This window comes from Salmo trutta, chromosome 14 (genome assembly GCF_901001165.1).
Source record: "Salmo trutta chromosome 14, fSalTru1.1, whole genome shotgun sequence".
NCBI lineage: Eukaryota > Metazoa > Chordata > Actinopteri > Salmoniformes > Salmonidae > Salmo > Salmo trutta.
The window spans coordinates 15,476,581-15,503,534 of NC_042970.1; the positions used below are offsets into that span (position 1 = coordinate 15,476,581).

Here is a 26,954-nt window from a genome sequence, read left to right on the forward strand (position 1 = left end):
GATCTACCTGAAGGCTACAGGTCAGCTCTATTCAGTATTGGAGTATGGCAAAAGGAGAAAATATAACAGCTACAAGTTGCATTCAAATTGTTATGACTGTTGTAACATTAAGTTGTTCTCATCTTTTTACTTATCTTTGCGTAATTACACAATGTAATGTGTAATTAAAGTCAGTGCTGGCCCAAACCACATTTTTGATGATTCTAAAAGGTTCCTATATATTCCTAGTTTCCATATATCAGAATAATAGTGTGTGGAAACAGCAGCCTTTGGATATCTTTCTCAATTCCCCCCAATCCAGTCTGCTGTGTAAAAGAGGGAAGTGGGAAAGAGCAAGCCCATCCTCCAGGGAGAAAACCAAATTACAGCCAACCACACCACAGTAAAACAGCAGCTATCAGAAGAGACAGGGTCTTACATGCTGCGTCAAAATCAATCAAGGGCATCAGGGTCGCCACATGTTCCTAAGAAGACACTGAGACTGTGTCCGTCAGTGTCTGTTGGTTCAATACAGTGGATAAGCACTCATATTTTGAGCTCTTCAAAACTGAGGCATGAAATTATCCATACATTTTTGTGGGCCAATTATCTTTTGCAAAGATCCACTCTGAGCTGTGGTGACCAGTAGTAGCTACATATACACCCTTGGGTAAACTCTTGTTTCAGTTTAATTATTACATACCACCACCACCTGGTGGTCACAGACCTGCAGTAGAAAACCCAGAGAATCCTGTCAGAGCTCAGCATGCTACTCCTCTGCTAACAACTCACACACAAGTATACAAATAACAATGTTCTTTCTAAATGAGAGTGTGGGTACAAGGCATCCATAACAGGTCCACTGTGGTGTGAGGTTGGGATATCACATGCAGCTGTGCTGAAATGGTTTAAGCCCACTTCCTATTATGATTTTAGTACAGATATGCCAGCGAAATCATTTATTGAATGTAAAATTCAAAAACATTTCAGTTGAAGTATCTGGTAGACAATACATTCACCCATACAGTATCAATCATGAGTACATTGTATCACATTTCTCATGAGTCACGTATACGCCCACAGGGTTCTGGTAAATTGCTGAGTACATTTGTGGTGCTCAAGAATGACTTTGCCATTAGCTAACAGCTGAAACTGTCAAGCAGCAATCCAGTTGGTGTGGATTTCCTTAGCTCTAATAGCTTTCAAAACTTAAAGTCCCAAAATGAAGCATTATTTTAAAACTAAAATCCTTAGTTGCTACATCCATTTTTGGATTTATGAATGACATATACCCATTGATTCTTGAAAAATATAACTTGTAAATGGATCATGAGCTTAGCTCAACTCGCATACCCCATCAGAACCCAAAATATAATCTTGATTTACTCATATGTTGGTAAACAATGTAAACACTGTATAGCATCAAAACTTGGTTAAAACTATAACTCATTATGGATGGTCAGTCCTTGCATCCATAGCTCTGTCTATAAATTTGAGAGTGGTTACATTTCTAAAAGACCCATCCCTCAGCTTTTTACCGAAACAGAGGCGGAATGACCCCTTTGTTATTGTTTCAACTAAGGATTCAAGCTTAACCACTGATTTTCTGTGACGTGTTTGAAACCAATATGAATAATCCCAGGTCATAAACTGTAATTTAACGAGATTACATTTCTACTTTTGTAAAATGTCTGGAAACTATTTTCTAAACAGACGTGCTTAAATGTCAATGTCAGCTATGGTTTATTCCTGGCTTTCTCAATGATCTACAAATAAACTGTTCATCATATCACTTCATCCCTCACTTGTAAACTCATCCAACTGGTAACATGTAACCACCCATCTGGAGTGGTCAGAGGCAGATTGGTGTTGAGTAGGGGGAGTCTGAAATGAGGGTCACGAATGCAACAACACTGGTTATAATTGTTATACCGCTATACCTTATTGGCTCAGGACTGGGTATAATGTGTTCCATAAGAGTGAGTACAGCAATCAGAGTGGGCTAACGTAATGTAGCGTAATGTAACCGATGCTCCTTTAAACACGATCAGAACTACAGGGGCTTGGAGCAGCGTTTACCTCCCCAGCCAGGATAGCATTGGCACTGGAAGTGGGTCTGTATGTACAAAGCCTCACGTGGCTTCAGTTGGCCCAGGACCCTGTAGCGTTGCCCCCCCTCTGGCCTCTTCTCAGGCACCACAGTCCAGGCGCTGGGGTCCAGGTGGAGGTAGGCACGGGAGCCTTTGTCTCTCCTCTGGCATCGGCCCCGAGAGGAGCACACCATCCTGCTACATAGAGTAGCTGCTGTGGTCACATTCACCAAGTAACGGCCCAGGGTTTCATCCAGGTAGTCTTTGATTGCCTGACAATTCGCCTGGAAAACAGGAAATCACAAATAATTATTATTTGTGTATGTTTGCATATGCAGGGAATGGACCAAATTCTAAGTTGTAATGTACCTTAGATTTGGAGTAGGCATCGTCTCCCCACAGTACGATCCCTGCAGATCCTAAAGCAGCACTCTCTCCAATCGTGTGGACCAGGACCTCCTAACAAAGTAGCAATCAGGGGTCAGTATGTATCACGTACCATAACAGTCTCATACTATTGCACTGATAGACAATAGGGATTGGCAGTACAGCACAGCATACTGAACCAGGGGAGCACCTGCCTGAGAGAGGAACTCCAGAGAGTAAGTGTAGACAATGCGGGCGTACGGAAACACAGGGGGGACCATGGGGGTCACCTGCGCGCCCACCCTCATGGCTTCCATGACACGGTGGTGTGTGTACAGGAGGATGCCATTGCCAAGACCACGCATCCCAAGATCCAGGTAGATATCTGGGTAGAGGGCAGAGGAGACGTTCCACAGCCAGAACAGATCATCATTCCTCTTCAACTCTATCTGAGGACACTCCCCTGTGTAGTTATATGTCGTGTTTTTGTAGTAGTTATAGCAGGAGGGGAAACCATAAAAGCCCCACATCCCCTTGGGCCTCTCCTGCTCCCCCAACCTCAGGGTGCCCTCCATGAACGCCCGTGCTGCATACTCAAACTCCTTGCGGGCAACCACCTCCACCTGAGCAGGGCTCCAGTCTGGGTGCTTGGCCCTCACTAGGGCCCTGGACCCCTCCCAGTAAACCTTCATGCCTTCCCAGTTGCGCTCCCACAGTGGCCTCCAGCTCTCCCAGTCCACCACAGCCAGCCCTTGGAAGTCTCTGTCAGGCATGTAGGTCCGGAGGTCATCAGAGGCAGCCCTCAGGTGCTCCAGCAGGCTGGCATTCTGTGGCACCCCGCCGTTAACTGCCTCTCCTTGGTTGTATCTTGGGTACAGACCCAGTTTAGTATTGTAGAAGATGGTGATGTTGTCACCCATGAAGCTCTGGTTCTGATTGCTCACTATGTTGAACACTCCCAGGTCCAGATCCACCCCATAGCGGCTCTTACACTGGGCTGTAGGGGCATTCCACACAGTGAGGAAGGGCAGCTGGGACAGTGTGGGGAGTGCTCCTGCTTCATGCTCACTGCTAAGAACAATACCGGCCACATTCACACAAACAATCAGCACCCCAGGGAAAATGCACTTTGTACCTGCAGAGAGAAAACAACTTTTATACCATATTTTGCCAAATTGAAATATAAGCAGTGTGCATGAGTGACACTGTCAGTACATAATGATTCAGGTTCTCCAGTCTACTTTTTTATTGTGAGGAAGTAAGTCACATGACTTTGAGTGTGCTAAGGGAATCTAATGAAAATGTTTACTGCATAAACATTACTTAGCTATGTCAAAGTCACACAATAACAGCTCATTATTAGTCTACTTACCCATATCATCGGTTTCGTGGGCAAATAGTTGGTTTAAAAGTCAACTGACTATAGAGAAAAGTGATTGCTATCGCATGATCTGCTGATAGCCAACCTCGCTTTTCAAAGTAAGAAAGAGGAAGGAAAACGCTCTGGAGAAAAAAGTAGGTGCGCTGGATTTAGGTCGTCCGCTATGCCTGGGGTTCGGTCTTTGTTATTTTTATTGAACAAAGTGCAAATTCGGCTCACCCTTTGCGCCACGCGAACTAAATGCAGTGCATCTTGAAAAACCAGAGGAGGAGATTTTCCAAGCACCAATCAAAACAGGACGAGGCAGAACGTTTTCTCATACAGTCGACATTCGTTAAAGACACATGAACAAATGTATTTCGCTCTGAATCACCTTTGTGAATCGAATTGCGAGTTTTAAATATCAAGCCAATGTATGCTTAGTTTACTGTAGCCCATGGGTTTTCAACCTGTGGTCCGCGGGGGTGCTGCAGGTGGTTTGCGAAATTCTTTAGATAAATTTTTTATATATATACGTTTTCTTCCAGAAATAATAACAGTTGGGAGTATTAATGGTATTATAAGCAATTTTACATTACTTTTCACGACGCAAATGGTTTATAATAATAATAAATTATTATTATTATAAACAATTATAATTATTATAGGCCTTTATGTGCTACATTTACTGCTAAGACCGCCAAAATATTTTATGTTTAGAAAATTCTGCGACTCCACCAATGGTGGTCCTCAAGAGCTTTTTACAGTGATTTGGTGGTCCCCGGAACAGGACAGGTTGGGAACCACTGTAGCCCATTCATCTCGTGAAAATAATGTATTATATAAATGATTAGAAAGTATTGCTCTCAGAATGGGCCTACAGAATGCACTGTCTTTAATATTTTTGTATTTTTATTTAACCTTTATTTAACTAGGCAAGTCAGTTAAGAACAAATTCTTATTTACAATGATGGCCTATCCCAGCCAAACCCGGACGATGCTGGGCCAATTGTGCGCCGCCCTATGGGACTCCAAATCACAGCCTGTGATGTGATGCAGTCTGGATTCGAACCAGTGCCTTAGACCGCTACACCACTCGGGATAATTAATTAATTCATTAGATAATTAAAATAAACAGGCTCTGTGCATTAACATTTTAACAGACCTGGCTATCTGCAATGTGTCTAAACACACATGCCTATAAAACTTTAGGAACTCTTGCTGAAGACTTCAAAAGAACCAAAATAATTTTGTCTCGAGGCAACCTATAATTATGGTAGAGGAGGGCTGTTAAATCAAAGATGGTGTTGTGGCCTAGGCTACATTAAGGCAATGCTTCAGACAAAGTTTTATTTGACCCCAAAATCGGGAGGGTAGCCTATTACCCACCAACTTGGATGTAAAAACCCCAAAACTGTTTTTAAAAGATATATAGATCTGTGGAGAATTGGCCTCAGAATTCTATGAACATGCAGTGTCTTTCCATAATGTTAGGTCATGTGTCAGCTTCCTGGAAATGTGTATTGCTGAAAAGAGCTGAAAATAACATTTGGCTGGCAACACCAGACAATTAGACGGGGGAAGGGGTTGTGCTTTCAATAACATGTTGTGCCAGACAAATCCAATCTCAAAAGTAGCCTGTATTTAAGGTCTAGGCCAGGGGTATCCAACTCTTACCCTACGAGGTCCGGAGCCTGCTGGTTCTGTTCTGCCTGATAATTAATTGCACACACCTGGTGTCCCAGGTCTAAATCAGTCCCTGATTAGAGAGTAACAATGAAAAAAATGCAGTGGATCTGGCATCGAGTTCCAGAGTTGAGTTTGAAGGGTCTAGGCCTATAGCCCATATGTGTACATTGTGATTTTTGGATCCACCAGAAACAAAGCAGAGAGAGGCACTGATAGACCAGTGACCAGCAAGAGTAATGCATCTACAAGATTTGTATTGGATGTTGTTACAGCTTTGATTTATTTTGAGAGATTGAAACACAGTACACAGTAAAATAGATGCACAATTCTGGAGAGAAAATAGTAGTCTTGCTTTTGTCATACAATTTGTCATAAAATAACAAAAGCTTTTTTCTTGTGTGAAAATACATTCATATAAATATGAACTTTTACCTAAAGATAAAAATGCCAAAGGTCAGGCACTAAGTACTATTTTGTGCTATTAAAAAAATCAAGTGCACCTGTCCCATTTTGGCACACACACATAATACAAACCTGTACATACATCATAAGCTGAAAACTACCACACAAAAACAAACTTAGGGATCATGAGAAAATTACAACTTAAAAGGGGGGGGTTGTAGAAAGAAAAGGGGGGGGTGGGAAGAAGAGGCATTAGAGAGATATATATTGTTGGGAGGAAACTGAGAAAGAGTGAGAGAGCAATGTAAACAAAGTTATTTCCAGCGAGCCCTCCAATGTATCAAGAAAATCAAAACACACAAACAACCATAACTCTACGTACGTGTTCCACAGTGTTCCACCATCTAATCATAGATTCACCAACCTTACAGCAACCTGGGCCGCAGTGAACACATTTGCATTTGTCCCAGTGTATGTATATAATGTTTGTGCATTTTGTGGAAGTGTGTAGATAATGTCATGTGTATACACATTAAATCATTTTAAATGTAGCTGTATGAACTATGTATGTATGCAATCAGTCAGAGCAGGAGTGTGAGGAGTAGCAGCAGCAGACAGTGAACCCATGTCCCCATGACTGAAGGTGCGATACCTCTTTGTTGTAGGGGGTCTCTCTGGCCACAACCCTCTCCCTGGTAGCCACTATAGCACTGGCACTGAAACTCTCTCTGAAAGCCCATTATGTCCTCTTCCCCAAGCTGACCTAGAGTTTGAACGTTGAATTTGCCATTTTCCAGGCTGACTATGCTGTGGGTGAGGGGGCTAAGGTGCAGGTAGGCATCAGTGTCAGGGTGTCTGCGCAGGCAGCGTCCTTGGGAACCGCATAGCCTCTGGCTGCACAGCTCTGCTGCCGTGGAGACATTGAGCAGGTACCGGCCCAGCGGACCCTGTAGGTACTCATTCAGACTGAAGCAACTGGTCTGGAGAGAGAAAGACACACACAGAGTTGAAAGATTGATGTTGTTCCTGCATCTCCCCAATTGAAATGAAGCGTACAGTCCACTACAAACCATTTCACATCATAATAACAAAAGGGATAGGAAGAGGGGCTGCTACAAAAACAACTCATAATCATCTGATCATCAAGTGTGTGACATGATTGACTATGATATTGTGACAAGCAGTGAGGTCCTGTGATTTGGTCATTCAGTGATTCGTAGCGATGTCATTCTGTGGACACTTGCCTTGCTGCCTGCATAAGCATGGTCTCCCCAGAGGATGATGCCTGCGGCCCCAAGAGCCACACTCTCCCCGATGGTGGAGACCAGGTCCGTCTGCATAGAGATGAAATCATTAAAAATCTTGACTATAGGAGTACAGATTTATCACAAAAGCACACCGTGCACAGTCAGCACAAATCAGCCAGTGGAAATAGCACCAGAATTAACCACATGCACTTAGTATTGTTGAGCGTGAGAGGGGGCGAGAGGCCACCGGACCCTATACACTTTTGTGTATGACCACCTCTTATCTGCTCATGCCCCCTAAGGAAATGCACTATGGAGTGTTAGCAAGTAACATGTCCAACACCCATCCTGCTCACACACATACAAAAGAGTGGTGGTACTGGAGTGTCTGCTGATAGCACAGGAAAGGGTTGCAGCCACAGATAAGGACAGAGAGAAATCTGTCTGTGAATCAGGGTCAATCAAACCAGCACACACAGACACACCACACAAAAGAGCAGTTAGAAATCACACCCATTGATGAAATTGATTTTAAAGAGGGAGTATTCAGAAAAAAATATGAAACAGTTTCAAACTAAAACTCATTGAATCCTCAAAACATTAACTGAATCGGAATCATCATTCCAATCCCGATGAAGATTCTATTAGGGTAGGTTTATAGGCTGTAGATATGGGTTAACAGAAATTATTCTTCCAACTCCTTGACTACTTTCTCACTGAATTGAGCTGGAATATGATATGCAGGATGGATTTCCTGTCCAATGGTAAACAGTCTGATCAAAAGGTCAAGATAGGTGGACTGGGGTGGCCTATCTGTCTAAGCCACTGCCTCTGGAGGACATGTATGATGTTCTGCAGCCAGCATGGATTTGAATCTGTTCCAGTGCTCTTTCAGCAACCTCTCTCTCATACCTTTCACCTCCATCTGTCTCAATCCAACAAACATACGAAGACTTAAAACAAATCTATATTATTTAAAGGTCTAGGTAGGATAAGTGCTCCTGGTTAGTACTATGTGACTGTCAGTGAAACGGCCCCTCACCTCTGTCAGCAGGTCCAATACGTTGGCGTAGGTGGGCCGGGCATATACAAAGACAGGACGTGCCAGCCCGTTTCCCCCTGATGCCAGACGCATCCCCTCCTTCACCCGGTTCCGGACAAACTGGCGCCCAGAGGGCGAAGAGCGTAGCACTGTGCTCATGTAGACGGAAGGGAAGAGGGCTGTACTCTCAGTCCACAGCCATTTGAGCATTTCATTCCGGGCCACCTCCACGTCAGGGCAGCGGCCTGTGTAGTTCTCCAGAGTGTTCCTGTAGTCGTGGTTGTAGCAGTCTGGGAACAGGTAGAACCCCCACAGCTGGTTGGGCCGCAGGCTCTTGGCCAGCCTCAGGGTCTCCAGCATGAACTTCCGGGCCGACATCTCAAACTCCTGCTGGGCCACCTTAGCCACACGCTCTGCGGGCCAGGCTGGGTTCTTCTCAGCCACCAGCTGGCGTGACCGTCTGCGGTACACATCCTTGAAGTCCCAGTTGCGGATCCACAGTGGTCTCCATTCCTCCCAGTCAATAACTGCCAGTCCCTTGGCCCCTGGTTCACGTATGTAATACTGAATGCCCTCCGGCATCTTCTCCAGATGCTGAGCGAGACTGGCAACCTGCGGGAGCCCACCGTTCATGGCTGTACCATCAGGCTCATCATAGTAAGGGTACAACCCTAAGCGGTCCTTGTAAAATATGGTGAGGTTCTGGCGGACAAAGCCCTCGTTGGGCGACGCCACAATCTGGAACTGCTCCAGCTGAAAATGGATACTGTGCCGCGGGCCGCAGTCCTCCGTCGGGGCATTCCAGGCCAGGACCAGAGGCTTTTGGGGATACAGTGGCCATCTTGTGGGCTTCAGTTCCTCAGCACAGAAGCAGCAGTCCCATAGAAGAGTCACCAACAACAATACTTTCCAATCAGGCAGTGCAGTCCAGTACATGACTTTTGTGGGGAATGAATATCTTTTCACTCTGCTCTCCTGTCCTGTAAAGATAAATTACATTAGCTTATTTTAAATGTAAATTGAAGTAAACATCACAAATTATATTTGGATTTCTAATCAATAGATTCAGATTTGCTTACCAACTGTAATTACTTGGGTACCTCCATGAGCATAAAAGTTGAAATAGAGGGCTCACTTTCCCCACAGGTTCAAGACATACACTAGGTTTATGAATAAAGAGGATATATGCTGTGAACAGTTCAGCTGGTTTAATTCATTGTATTCAGCGTGAAAGCCTCTATGAATAATGCATTAAGATCAAGCAGCCTACTGTATATGACAAGCCTAGAAACAATACCACTTTTCATGAAGATGATGAATTTAATATTTAGTAAAAGTTCTAGGTTATTGAAAGTAATCCGTTTGGTGGGAAACAGTATTTAGCAGCAGTGGATTGAAAAAGCAGTAGACGCTTGTCTCGGGAAACACACCCTTACATTTTTGCTGTGGGTGTACAACACCCACCTTTTATCCATGAGGAAGTTTTAATTAGTGGAAAAGAAAATAGAAAAACATACTTTACCGAACGAGGAAGCATTCCCAAAAGATGGAGTCCTGCTATATTCCAAGCCACGTTTGTCTTTCCTCAAGATAAGTTGGAGAAAAGTGAATGACACAAACTTTAAGTGATCCCTGCAATAATAGGTAAAAACACTGGTATTTAATTTATGTCACTGGCGTGTATTATTACTGTACTTTACAACTTGAACCGACAGTGAGTGTACCGTAAACCTTGTACTGTTGTCAGTTCAGTTGCACGAGACTGGACCACTTCAGGACGTTCCATTCAGCATGAAAATGGGGGAGTGGCGAACTAAACCCTACAATTATGATATTTTACTGTAGGCGTGTCAAGTGGTTCTTAATATATTGTATGACACCAAAATAATTGGGCTAACCTAGGTTTAATATCTTATAATATTTATATTTCTTTCCAGTTAATATTTCTTTCCTGTTTTTAATTGAAAATAGTTCCTTTAATTTGTCAGTTCAACACTTCAGAATGAGTCAGTCCAAAACGTTTCCAATTTGGTCATTGAAAACAGATGCAGTACATGGCCAAAAGTATGTGGACATCTACTTGTAGAACATCTCATTCCAAAATCATGTGCATTAATATGGAGTTGGTCCCCCCTTTGCTTCTATAACAACCTCCACTCTTCTGGGAAAGTTTTCCACTAGATGTTGGAACAATGCTGCGGGGACTTGCTTCCATTCAGGCACAAGAGCATTAGAGAGGTCTGGCTCACAGTCTGCGTTACAGTTCATCCCAAAGGTGTTTGATGGGGTTGATGTCAGGGCTCTGTGCAGGCCAGTCAAGTTCTTCCACACCGATCTTGACAAACCATTTCTGTATGGACTTTGTTTGTTTTATGTGCACGGGGCATCGTCATGCTGAAACAGGAAAGGACCTTCCTCAAACAGTTGCCACAAAGTTGGAAGCACAGAATCATCTAGAATGTCATTGTATGCTGTAGCATTAAGATTTTCCTTCACTGGAACTTAAAGAGCCTGAACCATGAAAAACACCCCCAGACCATTATTCCTCCTCCACCAAACTTTACAGTTGGCACTATGCATTGGGGCAGGTAGCGTTCTTCTGGCATCCACCAAACCCAGATTTGTCCTTCAGACTGCCAGATGGTGAAGCGTGATTTATCACTCCAGAGAATGTGTTTCCACTGCTCCAGAGTCCAATGACGGCGAGCTTTACACCCCTCCAGCCGGCGCTTGGCATTGCGCATGGTGATCTAAGGCTTCTGTGCGGCTGCTCGACCATTGAAACCCATTTCATGAAGCTCCCGACTAACAGTTTGTGTGCAAACGTTGCTTCCAGAGGCAATTTGGAACTCAGTGGTGAGTGTTACAACCGAAGACAGACGATTTTTACGCGTTACGCGCTTCAGCACTCGGCATCCCCGTTCTGTGAGATTGTGTGGCCTACGACTTATTTATTTTATTTACGTCATTTAGCAGACGCTCTTATCCAGACTTCGCAACTGAGCTGTTGTTGCGTCTACACATTTCCACGTCACAATAACAGCACTTACAGTTGACCCGGGCAGCTCAAGCAGGGCAGAAATTTGATGAACTGACTTGTTGGAAGGGTGTCATCCTATGACAGTGCCACGTTGAAAGTCACTGAGCCATTTACTGCCAATATTTACCTATGAAGATTGCATGGCTGTGTGCTCGATTTTACACACCTGTCAGCAACGGGTGTTGCTGAAATAGCCAAATCAACTAATTTGAAGGGATGTCCACATCATTTTGTATATATAGTGTATATTGTTGCATTATCTAGATTGAATAGCTGTTGACAGCATAGAACAGGGGTCCCAATTACATTCAGCCATGGGCCGGTTTTCCCTTGAAAGGATTGTCGGGGGTTGAACATAGTTAGAAATAATTTGTACTGCAAATTAACAACAAGAATCCCAAACAGATTATTTGACAAAACAGAATAACTTCAAACCTTTACATTGGGATAGGATCACATATGCCTCTCTTTTTATGCGTGGGAATACTTGGTAACAGATGTCCTAAATTAAAACCCCTTTGAGCTGATTTCCTTGTGATTTTACCGAAGCCTGGCATAGACCCTCCCAACATACTGAGAACGCCATGCCTATAGTTTGAGTTCTCAGTTTAATACATTTTAGTAATTTAACAGACTCTCTTATCCAGAGCAACTTGAGTGCATTCCTTTTTGTACTGGTCCCCCGTGGGAATCGAACCCACAACCCTGGCGTTGCAAAAGCCACACTCTACCAACTGAGCCACACAGAACCATTAGAGTTCATAAACATAGTTTTTGTCAAAGAGTTAGATGACAAGCATACAATTGCAACCAATGTGTTATACATGTTCATTACATATTCATAAACTATCTATACACTTATAATTGACCGTTTAACCCCCTTAATAAATAATTGTAAGTAGGCTACACCATCATATAAAGTGTTACAGAATAACCTATAGTTCATGTAAGCAAGCATGGTATATCTCTAGGACTAGTAGCATTAAAACTCTGTCTGGACACAGACATCTGGCATGCAGATGTTCCGCTTGAGGCAGATGCGATGGCCATTGGCAGTGGCTCAAATGAACCAACCAAGTACCACATGCTGTCATGTTGCCAAGATCATGGAAAGATTTAGAGCAGGCTGGGGTTGAAAGCTTTTAAATGAATAGTTAGAAGCAAAGTCCAACAAAACATATGCCTAAAGGGTGCATGTGACGTGGAGGATCTGAGAGCACATGATAGACAAAAACCCCTGGAAGTGAGACCTCATCCTGTGAGGGTCACTCAGTTGATGCTGTTCCGCTGTTTGTTCTCCAAGCTCTGCTGACTCACCTGCTAGTATGCGTGTGAATGAGACAAAGAGAGAGTGAGGGAAGAGAAGGGATGGGCAGTTTCCCTCCATCCTGCGTGCTTCCCTTTGACCCTTGACTCCTGGACATTACATCATCAGTCTTCAGGCACCTCCAGGAAGTGATAACAATGTAGGGAACTGGAAACACACACTCTGTTACCTTCATCATACACAAGCACTTTAAAAATCAGGGACCATAGGACTGTATAATAGCCTAGAACTCACACAGGTTACATTTTGAACTTTGTTGATCATGTGAGAAATTGCTTTATAATTTTTTTTTTTATCTCTGAGATGTATGAAAATCTATTTTTTCACCAACAACCCATGAATTCACATACTTTACATAAACTGCCTATGGCATTTGAAAGTATGCCAGGTTGAGGTCTCCCTTGGGATAGTGGTCTTCTGAACTCCATGGGACTTTCTGATTAGATAAAATAAAATGTAATGATAAATTGCTTACAGTATGCTATTTGGATGTATTACTCATCTTGCTAAATCCATCAGTATGGCTAAAACACACTTTAGGAATTTAGGGTCATAATCAAGCCTCACCCATTCGAGAGTAACCCATCTCAGAGGAAGTTGCTCTGAAGAACATCAAAGGAAGGAATGAAGGAGGAATTACATCAGAGTCTGACCCCTGGCCCTGAAACATACCCAACCACATTCCATACAATTACAGGGGCCAGAGATGGCCGTTATGCCCATAGCCAGCCATATGCTACAAGAGAGCAAACAACACTGAAACTGACAATATATCATGATCATGAACCATTAGATACTGTACAAATTGATTATCATTAGAATGGTTTCCACCAAACCTTCAAAATGTCTATAAAGTACTTGACTATCATAAACAACTAGACATATGTCATAATCATCCTAAATGATTCAAAGTCAATTGGCATAAAACATGACTGACCCAAAAATGTTACAGAATCCAACCTATGTTGAGACCCACCTGTACAAGAGCACTGCCCCCTGGTGCCTAAACTGAAATACAGCAGAGAGAAAAAATATTCACCAACTACAGCTTCCCAGGATGATAACTAGAAAGAGAAGGACTAGTAAATTGTGCCAATCAGTCTTTAAATCATAGAATACAAAACCATCGATATTGCGACCACATCGATATTGTGACCACAAGAGTATTTAATTGTGACCACAGTTAAATACTCTTATGGAACAAAACTCAGACTGAACCATATGTGGACTTGATAAAAACAGGGGATGCCTCAGTCTTTTAGCCTGGTAAACCATTTATTCAAGTATTTCCAACTCAGACAGGTTTTTATTTTTTTTATTTACATTAAAAGTTCACTAGTGCAGGTCTTGTCTCCAATCACAGGGGCAGACATAGATATGATAATATTGAAAATGGTCAACATGTACTGTGGGAATTCATATACCTTCCCTTATCTTGAGCTACCTTTCTCTCCCACACAAACACTTCTCTACATGTCACAAAAGGCAGTACTTTTACTCTATCCTCTATATTTCACCAAATTTCTATCCACCTCCCCTTTCTCTCGGCAACATAGCTTCGGTGGTCTGTCCACAGCTGTAGTCAGACATCTCATCCATCTTCTCAGAGGAACACCAGCGTTCAAGATGGAGCAGTTGTAGTGTGGGGCAGCCTTTGACTGACAGGTATCTTTTCCACATTGACCAGCCCAATGTGATTCACACCTCACAGAGGATGACAGGAAAATCTACATGGATCCGGGGGTGGTTCAGCTTCACAATTCCCTGCAAACAGATAACAATACCCACAACAGTAATTATAAACAAGAACCATGGGTGACTGGATACCTTTCCAAAACACAGTCTGTTCATCCAATCAGCGTACCTGAGGTATGAGGTTCTTCTGAATCCTCTTCAGCTTGGACCTCTTCCGGCCATTTCTTGTCACCACAGTCTCTTCATAGAACTCATGAGCCAGGTCCCCATCCTCATCATAGTAAAGTGAGCTATCAACACACGCACGCACGCACACACACACACACACACACACACATCAGGTATTGGAAAGCATTTCACTAAAGATCACATATCATATAGGCTACATATTGCATTTAGCAGACATTATTACCTCCTCCTTGTGAAAATAAATGGGGTTGATTTTCTGGTCCCTTTGAGGCGGGTCAAAGACTGGTCTTCTTGCCCCTCGCTTCCTGAATCACCTCCAGCTCCTGAACCAGCAAATGGCCAAGCACCTTTCACCTTGGACCCACTGCCTCCCATCTTCAGTGATGGGACATTATCCCCTGTGAAAACCCCTAGGCAACGAGTATATGAGCTATTCAGACAGTCAGTTGTCTCCTGGTTTGGATCTGAAAACAAGAACAGTTATGCCATAGGCACTGCTGTTAAAACACACAAGCTGTTGCGTTAGCTAGCCTGATGTTACCACATAGGCCAAACAATAGTTAGTTAGCAATTTAAATAGCTATGTTTGCTTGCTAACTACTTGGCATTCAAACTGTCAACTTAACATTCGCTAGTTACTGTAGTTAGCGAACGACGTTGGCCAGCTTGGCCAAGATGGCTAGCTAACGTCACACTGTTCAAATTACAGCTGATAGCAAACTAAGTTATCTTAATATAGTAAATGAATTAAGCTTTTAAACTGCATCAACCAAAGCTAGATAACTATGTCAACAGTTCCCTGGCTGTTTGCTACGCTAACCTAGTAACTTTTAACAATTAGCAAGGTAAGCTGACGTTAGCTCTAGCTAACGGTGTATTATGGTGACAGCACTTACAGTAACACATTCATTATTTTAGCGTAGTGACTTCTATTCGTCCTTGGAGTAGGGTAGTGTTGATCAAATACACTGTTGTTGTTAAATAGCTAAAATGGCTGGCTAGCTAGCTAGTACAGATCTCAAAAAACAATCACACTGACGTGACGTGTGGTCTGAACGAACGAAAGAGCGGCACGGTTGGTCAGCTGAGCTTGCGCATGAGTGACATAAACAATGTGACCTCTAGCCAGTACAGAGAGGATGTAGGTAGATGTTTGCACAGCATCCTTTACTAAATCTGTACACCATCACAAGGAAATAATAGTAACATTCTCTGTGTCAAAGTCTGCAGTCCAAACACTTAAGACGCACCCTATTCCCTAAGCTTTCAAATTAAGTGGACACTTTTGAAGACGTTTCGTGACGTGTGAGGAGTGTACACTTGCAGGACAAGGGAGGCAGGAATGATGTTGCGTCTTTGTTGGCGTTGTATTCATGTAAGAAAACTGTGGCAAGACATCAGTAGATTTATAATTTAACACATTTATGAAGATCTTACAATATTGTGGAGAGATGTACTGCTTGGATTCTTTACCTACGATAGAAATAAGCTGAAACATTTTTATGTAATTAATTTCATTATTCTTTTGGCCAAATTTCATATTCACAAATGTAAATTTACAAAAAAAAAACACATTCTTACCTTACAAAAATAAATTGAACTGAATTTTAAGACAGTTAAATACTCTACTAACAAAAAAGCTGTTAGAATAATGAGTGTATGTATGTCCCTTAAGGTCCTTGTATAATGTGCTATTGTACCCCCTAGCCCAATTGTCCATTGTATATTATTTATATATACTTGTGTTCCCACATGTACTTCCTGTATTGATTTGTTGTCAATAAAAACGTTTTTTTTTAAAGGAGGCAGGAATGATTTTTTCAGGCCCCGGAGTGAACATAATTTTACACTCGCAAAACAGACTGAAAACGAGGCCTGAGGGCCTTACATTGCAAACTTCCCTTGCTTGGCTAATCATTTGGACCACCCACCCACCAAGATGGCGACGGGGTATCCCCCAAGCGCATAAGGAGAGGGTAAGTGGACGAGAGTGTGTCTTTTAAGTATTTGGACCACAAACCAAGTACTCGCAACTAGCCATAACTGCCAAGTGTGGATAGCATTATTTAGCTAACGAATATCATCCCAATGGCATACCCCTATCACCAAAAGACACCACACTTTTGTGAAGGATATCTTATTTAATGTGAACAGTGCACATGTATTATTGTTTTGTAAAAAATATATTGACACTGGACATGTAACATATATTTTTTTTTATTGAATAATTGACAGTCAAGGTATTATTTCAAGCAATATAGACATGTGCTGATAATATGAATCCAATTCTCAACTCTATTATTCTGTTTTAGCAGAGGTTTAAAATCTCATAAAGAACATAAAATGATATACAAACTAAAAAACAAACATTCCATAAAAAGCATCAGCGTCCAGTTCAAAGTGTTTCAAGGATGAGATTCCCCTATCAATGAAATCAACCTGGGGATTGTCCTCTCATTGACATTCACAGTGCACCCAACACATGGGGCACTCCCACTCAGTTTCATAAAGGGACAGCAAAAAGAGTAACATCCATCACAGTACGGATGTGCAAGAGGTATGTGGCAGACATTGGAGTCAAATGGAAACCTGGGGTACCTACCTGGCCCATAATGTCCATCGCTTGTTATTCTGACTAGCATTTGGGTCTGGAGATACTGAGGCAGACAGTACCTGAATATGTTCAACATTTGTCTTAGCTAGTAGGTTGGCTATCCTCTTATCGCTTGGCATTAAGGGAGATAAACAGAGCTTTTTGATATGGCTTAGCCCACTCAGGTGTCTCAAAATTATCTTTGATTGTTACCCAAAAGCTATAAATGATATAATCTATGGACCCTACTGCCAACAAGAATAACGTGATAAACGCTACGAGGCAGGTAGCTCACCCAGGATAATGAAATGGGGCCCCCATAATGAGGCAGTTCTGGACAAAGCCAGTCTCTCATCAGCCACAGTTTCATATACTGTTTCTCAACTCTCATTCTCAACAGACTCTCTCCAGGTGTACGGCACTTCTGATATCTCTCACACTCACACGCGCTTGCTCTCATGCGCCCTCTCGCTCTCATTCGCTCTTTCACTCTCCTCCTTTGAGGGAGGTGTTCACTTGTGTTCTCTGGGATCTTTGGATGCAGTGATGACTGGTCACCTTGTGATGGTTGTCAGTCAGAGGTGCAGGTTGTCCCGTGGGCGACATGTTTCTCAGCCAGGGGTGGAACCACTAGCGGAGGAACCACCAGGGATGGAAGCAGCAGCTTGGGCCTCCTGCATTCTGGTGCGGGCCAGAGCATAGCGCTGCAAAATCTGCTTGACATGCTCCTCCTCCTCACGCTGTAACATGCGGACAAAGTTCTTGAGCTCTGGCATAGAGAAGGCATCCCACTGGACAGAGAGAGGAGGGAGACTGAGCATTAGTGTATGCTGCACAATGTGAAATGGCCATGTTGGTTTGAGAATGAATGCCCAATGCATGCTCAATACTCACGTTGACCTCTCCAGTCTCATTCTCTTTCAATACCAAACTGAGGGCTTTCTCATTGGGTCCAGCGTACAGACGCAGTTCGAGTGGACGCTCGTCATCAGACAGCTTACGCAGGAACACTGAGAGAAATACAGGAGGACAATAGAATGAATCAACTGTATGGCACCTCGTAGTATTTATCTACTGTATGTGATGTCAATCCAGAACAAAGAACAGTCATGTGCTGCCACAAAACCGGTCACAGAGGTAGGCTTACCTTGGTCATGACGCTCGGTACGCTCAAACAGGGCAAACTTTCCAGGGTTGTCCACCACAGTGAACTTCTTTAGCAACGCTTCGATGACCTCACGAGCGCATGTCCGGGAGCTGATGTGTAGGTGTTTGGATGTATCCTTGGGCAGGTAGAAAGAGGTGCAACGTTTTACTCCCCCATTCTTCTTGCCCGCACCATCCTGTGTTGCAGTACCCTTTCTTGGTGGGGGAACTGACACAGGTCGTACCAGCTTGAACTGGACCTTTATGAAGCCAGTGTAGGAGCCATCTTTGTTCTGTTGAAGAGAATGAAGAAATGTTGGCATAAAATGTAACATTAACACACATTATCAACATGTTATTGCATAGTAGACATTACACTGTTGGGGTAATTCTGCAGTATTGTAACTGAGCAATTACTGAATTACTAGATTTATTACAAAGTTACTACAATGGTATACTAAATTATTACAATGTTACTACAATGGTATAAGAGCAACTTGTTAGTACTCACCGGGTTCATAAAGAGGTTGCTGTTGATTTGAGCGTTGTACTCCTTCACCTTCTGCTGGATCTCTGTGCCTGACAGCTCCTGCTGCTTCCCACATTTCACCTGCTCATCCTGACCAGAGAGATAGAAAAGGGAGTCAATATTTCAATAAGCCATTTATTGACTACACTTTAATTGTCGAAGCAGCTATAAAAGCCCTCTTTCCATTTTGCTTACTCTCTCATCTTCCTAAAGACGAAAGACAAAAAAAGGTTATCTTGGGAGTCTTCTGTGTTCTACCACTATGTGTCAGCAGAGAGCCAAGTTTAAATGTGTTGCATGTAAAATTATGCCTGTAAGAAATGTATTATGTGGGCCGAATGGGGGCAAACTAACACCCCACAACATTTCATATTGAAAAAAAACCTCAAATAGATTAGAGGGACAGTTAAGGAGGCACGACATATCGACCAATTCAACTAAACATTTAGTTAAGAAAGCTTGAGCTAATGAAAATCAGTCTAATGAAAATTCCTAGAGGTGGACTAGCTGAGTTTTTTCCCGCAGTAGCTGAGACGAAGGAAACACTAGACTGGTGTAAGTCAAAATGGTATCGAATGAGAAACAGCATTACTGCTTTTTCAGGACTTGTTGCTGTTGTATAATGAAGAGTTGGTAAATGTGCTAAATAGCAACCTATGCTTCACAGTGCTAACTTCCTGTAAGCTCCACTCCTTCCTTCATAAATCACCACCGGTTGCATCAGATTCCAAACTTCCTGTCAAGTGTCAAAATAGCCATAGCTTACAATAAGGAAGTAGTGGAGCACAATGATGTCAGCGCTGACCAATCCTAGTTCCTGAACTCCTATCTCTGAAGAGGGAGGTGCCATGGGGGAACGTGCAGCTGTTTGTAATGTCTGCAACGGCTTTGAGCTGCATTCTTTAATGCTGTGTTCATGTAAAAAATATCCCCCGCCCGCCCGCTTGAGATGCCTGGTATGGACACACAGTATCCACCACATCTATGCACTTCCGGTGTCTAATGGTCTGTTCTTGCTTCCTGTGTGAGAATGTTATTCAGGACATATGATGCACAAAACTTAGGCGCATCAATTAGGGCAGTATTTCCCAACCCTGGTCCTCAGGTACCCCCAACAGTACACATTTTTATTGTAACTCTGGATAAGCACATCTGATTCAACTTGTAATCATCAAGCCCTCAATGAGCTGAGTGAGGTGTGTTTGTCCAGGGCTACAACAAAACTCTGTATTTTTGGGGGCACTTGGGGACCAGGGTTGGGAAACACTGAATTAGGGGACCAACAGTAGCTGTTTTTCGTGGAGGGGGGAGGGATAATCCATAGATCAATAGCCATCAATCCCCATGGCTCGTGCTACCATCAGCACCCAACATGAGTTCTCCTCTGGGGCAAAATCACAAGAAAAATAACTAATTCAGTAGGAAAATCACAGGGACAAATAAATAACTCTTTAGGAATGGTGCCATTCAAAACTAGATTGCTCTTGTATTGTTTATCCCACTAAACATGTTCCTAATGACGAGAGTTAGCTGATGTTTACACATTGGAGAAATGAATGACCACAGCTGCCTAGAATTCATGGAGCACAAAACTACATAAAGCAATGTCAAGCTGTGAAAAAAAGATCAATAAAACAGATCAATTAAACAGATCAATAACCTACATCCTAATGCAGATTGAAAGGCCGCTGAGTTAATGTCCTGCAGTTAACTATTAAATAGGCAATCACAAAATGAGAGCCAGCCCATTCTACTAAGGAGTCACTAATGTTCACGGTGACGTTATCACTTTGTACTGTACTCTGTATAATAACATTCAAGATGACGTGGAAATATTAGTTAATCAAACATGATGTTATTTTTCCATTACTCATTCAAACCCTGCGGAAATATGTGTGCAGGCTTGTATGCAAACGTGTGTGTGCAAGCTTTAAGTGTAATGTTTGTTCAGATGTGAGAGTAGAACACTGAACAGTAGGCTACATGAATAGTGTGTTTGTGTTCTGAAACTTGGGTATCATGGGTGCGTCACTAAACATGAACTTGTGAGTGGTTCTCAGCATCAGGGTGTAAGAGTCATTGTAATATAGATGTTATTTTGTATTGTCACATATGGATATGTGCAGTGAAATTATTGTACTTTTTCTCCCCAATTTCGTGATATCCACATTGGTAGTTACAGACTTGTCCCATCTCTGCAACTCCCGCATGGACTCGGGAGAGGCGAAGGTCGAGTGCTATGCGTCCTCCGAAACACGACCCCGTCAAGCCAAACTGCTTGCTGAACCCGGAAGCCAGCAGCACCAATGTGTTGGAGGTAACACCGTACAGCTGGCGACCGAAGTCAGCGTGCATGTGCCCGGCCCGCCACAAGGAGTCGCTAGAGCGCGATGGGACAAGGACATCCCGGCCAGCCAAACCCTCCACTAACCCGGACGACGCTGGGACAATTGTCCGCCGGCTCATGGGTCTCCTGGTCGCGGCCGGCTGTGCCACAGCCTGGGATCAAACACGGGTCTGTAGTGAAATGTTTTACACGTGTTTTATATGAGAGGTACAGCACATCCCAATGAATATTTAAAAAAAGGAGCCATGGTAGAGTTACTCGGGCAACTACAGCAATCACTTCATAACGCTATTAGTGAATAATCAAACTATAATGCAACTATAAAGAAAGTTACAGATACAGAGTGGGCTCCTGAGTGGGGCAGTGGTCTAAGGCACTGCATCTCAGTGCTAGATGCGTCCCTACAGACCCTGGTTCAACTCCAGGCTGTCTCACAACTGGCCGTGATTGGGAATCCCATAGGGCGGCACACAATTGGCCCAGCGTCGTCCGGGTTAGCGTTTGGCCTGGGTAGCCCGTCATTGTAAATAAGAACTTTCCTAGTTAAATAAAGGTTAAATAAAAAAATATATTAAACAGAACATTTCTAAATAGAAACAGCTTGGTAGGCAATTGACATAGTCCTGTCTGCTTGATAAAGTTCTCATTCTTACCTTCTCTTTCTTCGGTTTGCAAATGAATGATGTGCGAGCAGTAAAGTACTGGTCGAACTCAGAATCCGAGTCCCCACTGCAGTATCCGCTACTGGTGGAGCTGCCCCACGTCTTCCCGAAGGATGGGTTCTTATCCGAACCACTGACCGCGTCTTTCATGATCAAAATGTTGCAATGTAATGTTAGACTCTGGAACGATATTGCGATTAGAATCAGCTACAATTTCTCAAGTTATATCTAATTCGGCTTTGATTGGAGCGCTAATAGGCGTAGTTTCCCGTTTAATAAGACAATTTATATCTTAAAATGTATCCCGCTGTAATAAACATGTAGTAACTACAGCAACTTTAATTCACAGATAGGGTGTAGCGTAATCAGACTGCTAGTATAGTTAGTATCTCCCTGTAAACTTCAACAACGTTCTAAAGCACGTTTTTGTCGGTTTCCTGTTCAATCTGGCCACGTTTCGGTTTCTCAAGACTAGCTGAGAACAGGATGCGGGACCGGCCCCCGCCTTTCCATCTCTCTCCCCCGGCCCGCGGAGGCCCCACCCAGGCAGTTGAGATTAGAAAATACACAAAACCAGTGCAAAAGACCATGATTGGGCGCTGAGGGAAAATTAGAACTCCCATGACATCATACCCCTCCCTTTTCCTGTCTGCCAATAATAAAGGCGACGTGAGAAGATGAAAATCATGTGAGAGGATTCAAACGATAGCAGAGCATATGGGATTCACATAACATGACAAATGCATGACATATGTAGACATGTAGGCCTAGGGTTCTACAGAGAACAGCACCACTTTAGAGAAAAATAAATAGATCAGATAAGACTGGCTCCCGAGTGGCGCAGCGATCTAAGGCACTGCATCTCAGTGCTAGAGGCGTCACTACAGACCCTGGTTCGATTCCAGGCTGTATCACAACCGGCCGTGATTGGGAGTCCCATAGGGCGGTGCAAAATTGTCCCAGCGTTGTCTGGGTTTGGCCGGGGTAGGCCGTCATTGTAAATAATAATTTGTTCTTAACTGACTTGCCTAGTTAAATAAAGGTTAAATTAAAAAAATACAAATAAAATACATATTAATGATTGATGCCCATAGATAGGGTACTGTAGCCAAAGGGAATTGTGAGAGAGAGGACCTGAACTCAAAGGACCTGACACAGGGGGATCATGGAATAGAAAGAAAAATGAATAGAAAGAAAAGAAGACTAGGGTGATTGATTACAGAGAGTGTGCAGACACCATGTCACCACAAAGAGTACGGCCTGAATAGTGGATAGGTGGTGGTCATGACACACGACATGGCCGGTGAATGAGAGGTTGAGTAGAGAAAACAAATGAAATGACACGTATACATCAGGTTCTTACCACATTTGTATCAGTCTCTACAGCACATGTTTGTTCAACTGTGGAGCCACGATCCAAACTGCAATCTAATTGGATGAGAGGTCGACATCGATAGTGACATGTGAATCCGCAATCTGTAAGAAAAGATAAGTGATTAATTAAAAACAAGATTTGATCAGATCATGGGTTGTAATCAAAGTTGTGCCTTCTCCACAGATGTAAGGAAATGTCAGCTATGAAAAAAAGTGGTGAGCACTGGCACAGAAACTTCCATTTGCTCAATTTAGGAAATCCATTCCCTCCAGTTTTGGGACATTTTGAGATTGTAATTTATCTGCTGTCCTCCACTGGCCACATGGAGTCATTACACGTTTTGACAGAACTAGTCACAGACTAAAAAATATGACTTCAATTTGGTCACTAACTAATCAAACAGGACCTGATCAGACAAGTATTGCTAGACACTAGAGGGATTCTTTGACAAATAAACAGGTGTTTTCATGAGATTTTACCAGTATATTCCCCAATCACTTCAGACACAGGCTACACTTCTCAGTTTTCTCTCCCCCCACATGTAATGGCCACACATAACAATAAAAAGGGCCGGTTTCAGCCAGAGGAAAGGAAGTTCATAGTGTAAACTTTGAAGATTATGCATGTACCTACACAGACACAAAAAAACCACTAGATCCATCTTAACGCCCTGAGGAATAGACTGCCGCCAACAGCTGACTGAATATGGGAGTTTTCCAAGTACTCCAGAGCTAAAACAGGGTCTGGGATTTCCAGGCGAGCGGTTTGGTTCTCAGCTGGTTCGTTGCTGCTGGGAACGGTAATGTCCCTCTTTGCAGAAACTCCTCATTAAAGCCTATTCAGGCCCAATGAATACTGAGTCCTGTGAATAGAGCCCATCTTACAAAAAGCCCATTTAGTCCATCTGAGAAACAATGACTTAAAGCTATATGGCCTGGCATATACATAAATACACATACAGTATATCCTATGCACACACAAACAGGCCATATAATACTGTAGGACCCTGGTTTACACGGGCGGAAATCAACTCTGCCTCTTGACGATGCTTTCTATGTCTACGGGCTAGAAGGTCGAGGGTTCGCACCACACTCCTTGCCCGTTTCATTATATTGGTGTCAAAAGTGGGATTACCTTGAAACACATTCTCATAGGCTATAGTTAAACCCTATAACACTCACGCACATAGGCCTACATAACACAGGAGGCTGCTGAGGGGAGGACCGCTCATAATAATGTCTGGAATGGAGTGAATTAAATGGTATCAACCACCATTTCATTCACTCCATGGAAACCATGTATTTGATACCATTCCATTCATTCCGTTCCAGCCATTACTATGAGCCCGTCCTCCCCAATTAAGGTGCCACCGGTTGCCTGTGACATACATGTATGCAGACATACAATCCTAATCATTATCATGCAAGTCAATCCTGTGCAGCAGCAGAAGGCAGACTCACTGGCACAGCGCAGGCTCTGTTTGTACAGTCCCCAGATGAAGTCTCCACACAGGTCACACCAGGTGGGCTGGGCATGGCTGCAGGGCTGGAAGTCATGTCCCTCTCCCCTCTCATCTGTGAGCCGTGGGTCCAGGCTATCCCCCAGCAGTCGGATGATGCCCACTCGGCTGAGCAGCTCAGGGACCTTCCCTGGGCTGATCCGCAGGGCATTGGCCCGCTCCAGGCGAGGTGGTGAGCGAGGCACCTCACAGCTGGTCAGCTCTATTCGGTCATTGTCATGCAGCCTCAACTCACGGAGCTCAATGAACTCACCCCAAGACATTCTGTTAGTCACAGCTTCAGTTCCTTCTTCACTCAGAGGCAATCATCACACCTGTGACTAAAAACAATAATACACAATCCAGCATCACCAATCATGAAGCACCAACTCAAGGACAGGACATTGGCCTACAGTAGTACATTGTTGCTAGCCTTCAATTGTGGGGAGAACTTCCCATACAGCTATGCATCCCTTACTATAGAAACCATGGCTTGAACTAAATAAAATAGCCTATTCTATAGCCTACTGAGTATGAATGAAGTCATTGTTTCTCGACATAAAATGATCTGTGTTAGTACTTTAATATAATTTGCCATTTGCTGCATCAATAAAGTGGTCTAATCGGCAATAATAATAAAAAAATAGCGTTTAAGGCTATCTTATAATTGTCCTGTGTTTTATTGTTTTAATAACGGAGCATGTTGCCGTCTATTGTTAAATACCAAGATAACTAGTTAAATTAATTTGCATACCATCAAATGTCAGATTATATAATCGAATAAATCGCCACCATTCTGCTTCAAACATGTCGTGAATAATAATTGTAAATTAGGCCTACATGCAGCCGTTTAGCATCACAGATGAAGATGTAAGAGGGAGGAGGGGGTAGCCTAGAAACACGAGAAGCAAGGGACCGACTCGAGTCTATTTCACATAATTCATAAAACGTGCTATAGACTTGTTTTGAAAGTTTAACAATTTACCAAATCCGGGATCCACCCCGCAGCGGCCGATGCCTCGTCCCCGACGTTCTTCTATTGTACCAAGTTTCCATATAAGTTATTACGAATAACGGAGCAGAAGTGGGCAGTTTCGCGTCTGGTCTGGAAACAATGTATTATCGGTTACTTAACGGAAATACCCCAATTCCCAAAAAATCGAGATTATCAGCAGCGCGTTTACTTTATAAAGACCCCATCACTCTATTCTGACACCCCAACTTGTGACGCAATAACAAGACAAGAAAATGAGAGAAAGACGAGAAAGTGAAGAGCAGACTACTGTTCTTGACATCCGGAATGTTTTCACATAGGGGGTGCTTCTGAGTCTTGAACAGTAGAGCGGGCGCGGAAGATGTGTGTAAATCCCCCAGCCCTCCATCGCCATTGAACACTGTGTATCTGTATGCTATTTCATTAAACAGTGACCTTCAAATAAAAACTACCTTAAGGATAATGATTTACTAATCATCCATTGACAGTATATGTTATTATATGTTTGTCAGTTAATTTGTGAACTTCACAGGCACACCCTTTTTAACAGTTCAAGGCGTGCAGAGTCTAAACAATCAAGTGGGTAAAGTTACTTTGAAATACTACCCCGTGAAATGGATACCGTGCAGTTACCTGAACAATAGGCAAATTCTGATCCCAGGATGACTGACCATGATGATGAGTCAAAACATGAGGCCACAAACTTTGGAGTTTCTTGTAAAACATTTTTCTATTACACATCTATAACAGAAGCATAGGCTTATTTGATTGTTAGAATTGTCAAAAAATGTGCTAAACAACTTGTAAGATGACAAGCTAATGAGGAGCCCATTATTACAATTTAATTAGCAAGTCTTGAGTTCTGCTCCTTCCCAGGTTCAACCTGTGAGTTCCACTCAGTGTCAGGTCTGAGATCAAAGGGATATAAACTCTGCTTGATCATTTATTAAAAAAGAATAATAATGTTTTACCTTTATTTAACTAGGCAAGTCAGTTAAGAACAAATTCTTATTTACAATGACAGCCTACACCAGCCAAACCTGGGCCAATTGTGTGCCGCCCTATGGGACTCCCAATCATGGCCGGTTGTGATACAGCCTGGATTCGAACCAGGGTGTCTGTAGTGACTCCTCAAGCACTGAGATGCAGTGCATTAGATCATTGCGCCACTTGGGAGCCGTCAACGTTTGCATACAATCTAGAAGTTGGAATTGAATTGAGACAGACAAACCTCAAAAGGTTAATAACATTAACAGTCCAAAACCATAACAATTGCATTCAAATCCCATCCCAAAATTGCATATAGGTGAATATCTTTCCATTGACTTGTCACCACGTAAGACTTCTCTTCTCACTCCCATCATTCAGTCCAATATGTTGATGA

At 43.0% G+C, this 26,954-nt stretch overlaps 4 protein-coding genes across 10 annotated transcripts; all 4 read right to left on the reverse strand.

The window, feature by feature from the left end:
• Nucleotides 1-923: 923 nt before the first annotated feature.
• hyal1 (hyaluronidase 1) lies at nucleotides 924-4,018 on the reverse strand. Its single transcript, XM_029774584.1, has 4 exons — nucleotides 3,808-4,018; nucleotides 2,651-3,570; nucleotides 2,439-2,528; nucleotides 924-2,353 (listed from the first exon to the last, which is right to left on the reverse strand). Exons 1-4 carry the CDS (start codon nucleotides 3,809-3,811, stop codon nucleotides 2,033-2,035), a joined length of 1,335 nt encoding a protein of 444 aa, XP_029630444.1. The 5' UTR covers nucleotides 3,812-4,018; the 3' UTR covers nucleotides 924-2,032.
• A 1,716-nt stretch (nucleotides 4,019-5,734) lies between these two features.
• Nucleotides 5,735-10,263, reverse strand: LOC115207486 (hyaluronidase-2). Of its 5 annotated transcripts, XM_029774590.1 has the most exons (6): nucleotides 9,907-10,005; nucleotides 9,698-9,807; nucleotides 9,255-9,335; nucleotides 8,176-9,155; nucleotides 7,131-7,220; nucleotides 5,735-6,866 (listed from the first exon to the last, which is right to left on the reverse strand). In XM_029774590.1, the coding sequence occupies exons 4-6, from the start codon at nucleotides 9,109-9,111 to the stop codon at nucleotides 6,468-6,470; spliced, it is 1,425 nt and encodes a 474-aa protein (XP_029630450.1). In that variant the 5' UTR covers nucleotides 9,112-9,155; nucleotides 9,255-9,335; nucleotides 9,698-9,807; nucleotides 9,907-10,005; the 3' UTR covers nucleotides 5,735-6,467. The 5 variants fall into 5 exon arrangements, with proteins under 5 accessions (XP_029630450.1, XP_029630445.1, XP_029630446.1 ...); XM_029774585.1 differs by lacking the exon at nucleotides 9,255-9,335 and having other exon boundaries at nucleotides 9,900-10,263; XM_029774586.1 differs by having other exon boundaries at nucleotides 9,698-9,960.
• Nucleotides 10,264-13,798: 3,535 nt separating this feature from the next.
• Nucleotides 13,799-15,505, reverse strand: LOC115207489 (tumor suppressor candidate 2). Of its 2 annotated transcripts, none has more exons than XM_029774593.1 (4): nucleotides 15,323-15,505; nucleotides 14,650-14,836; nucleotides 14,407-14,527; nucleotides 13,799-14,306 (listed from the first exon to the last, which is right to left on the reverse strand). In XM_029774593.1, the coding sequence occupies exons 1-4, from the start codon at nucleotides 15,330-15,332 to the stop codon at nucleotides 14,241-14,243; spliced, it is 384 nt and encodes a 127-aa protein (XP_029630453.1). In that variant the 5' UTR covers nucleotides 15,333-15,505; the 3' UTR covers nucleotides 13,799-14,240. The 2 variants fall into 2 exon arrangements, with proteins under 2 accessions (XP_029630453.1, XP_029630451.1); XM_029774591.1 differs by having other exon boundaries at nucleotides 14,650-14,890; nucleotides 15,323-15,503.
• Nucleotides 15,506-16,627: 1,122 nt separating this feature from the next.
• LOC115207490 (ras association domain-containing protein 1) lies at nucleotides 16,628-25,887 on the reverse strand. Of its 2 annotated transcripts, XM_029774594.1 has the most exons (7): nucleotides 25,562-25,887; nucleotides 24,539-24,917; nucleotides 23,067-23,179; nucleotides 18,677-18,784; nucleotides 18,167-18,458; nucleotides 17,914-18,029; nucleotides 16,628-17,810 (listed from the first exon to the last, which is right to left on the reverse strand). In XM_029774594.1, exons 2-7 carry the CDS (start codon nucleotides 24,858-24,860, stop codon nucleotides 17,631-17,633), a joined length of 1,131 nt encoding a protein of 376 aa, XP_029630454.1. In that variant the 5' UTR covers nucleotides 24,861-24,917; nucleotides 25,562-25,887; the 3' UTR covers nucleotides 16,628-17,630. The 2 variants fall into 2 exon arrangements, with proteins under 2 accessions (XP_029630454.1, XP_029630455.1); XM_029774595.1 differs by lacking the exons at nucleotides 23,067-23,179; nucleotides 24,539-24,917; nucleotides 25,562-25,887 and adding an exon at nucleotides 21,695-22,561.
• Nucleotides 25,888-26,954: the final 1,067 nt, after the last annotated feature.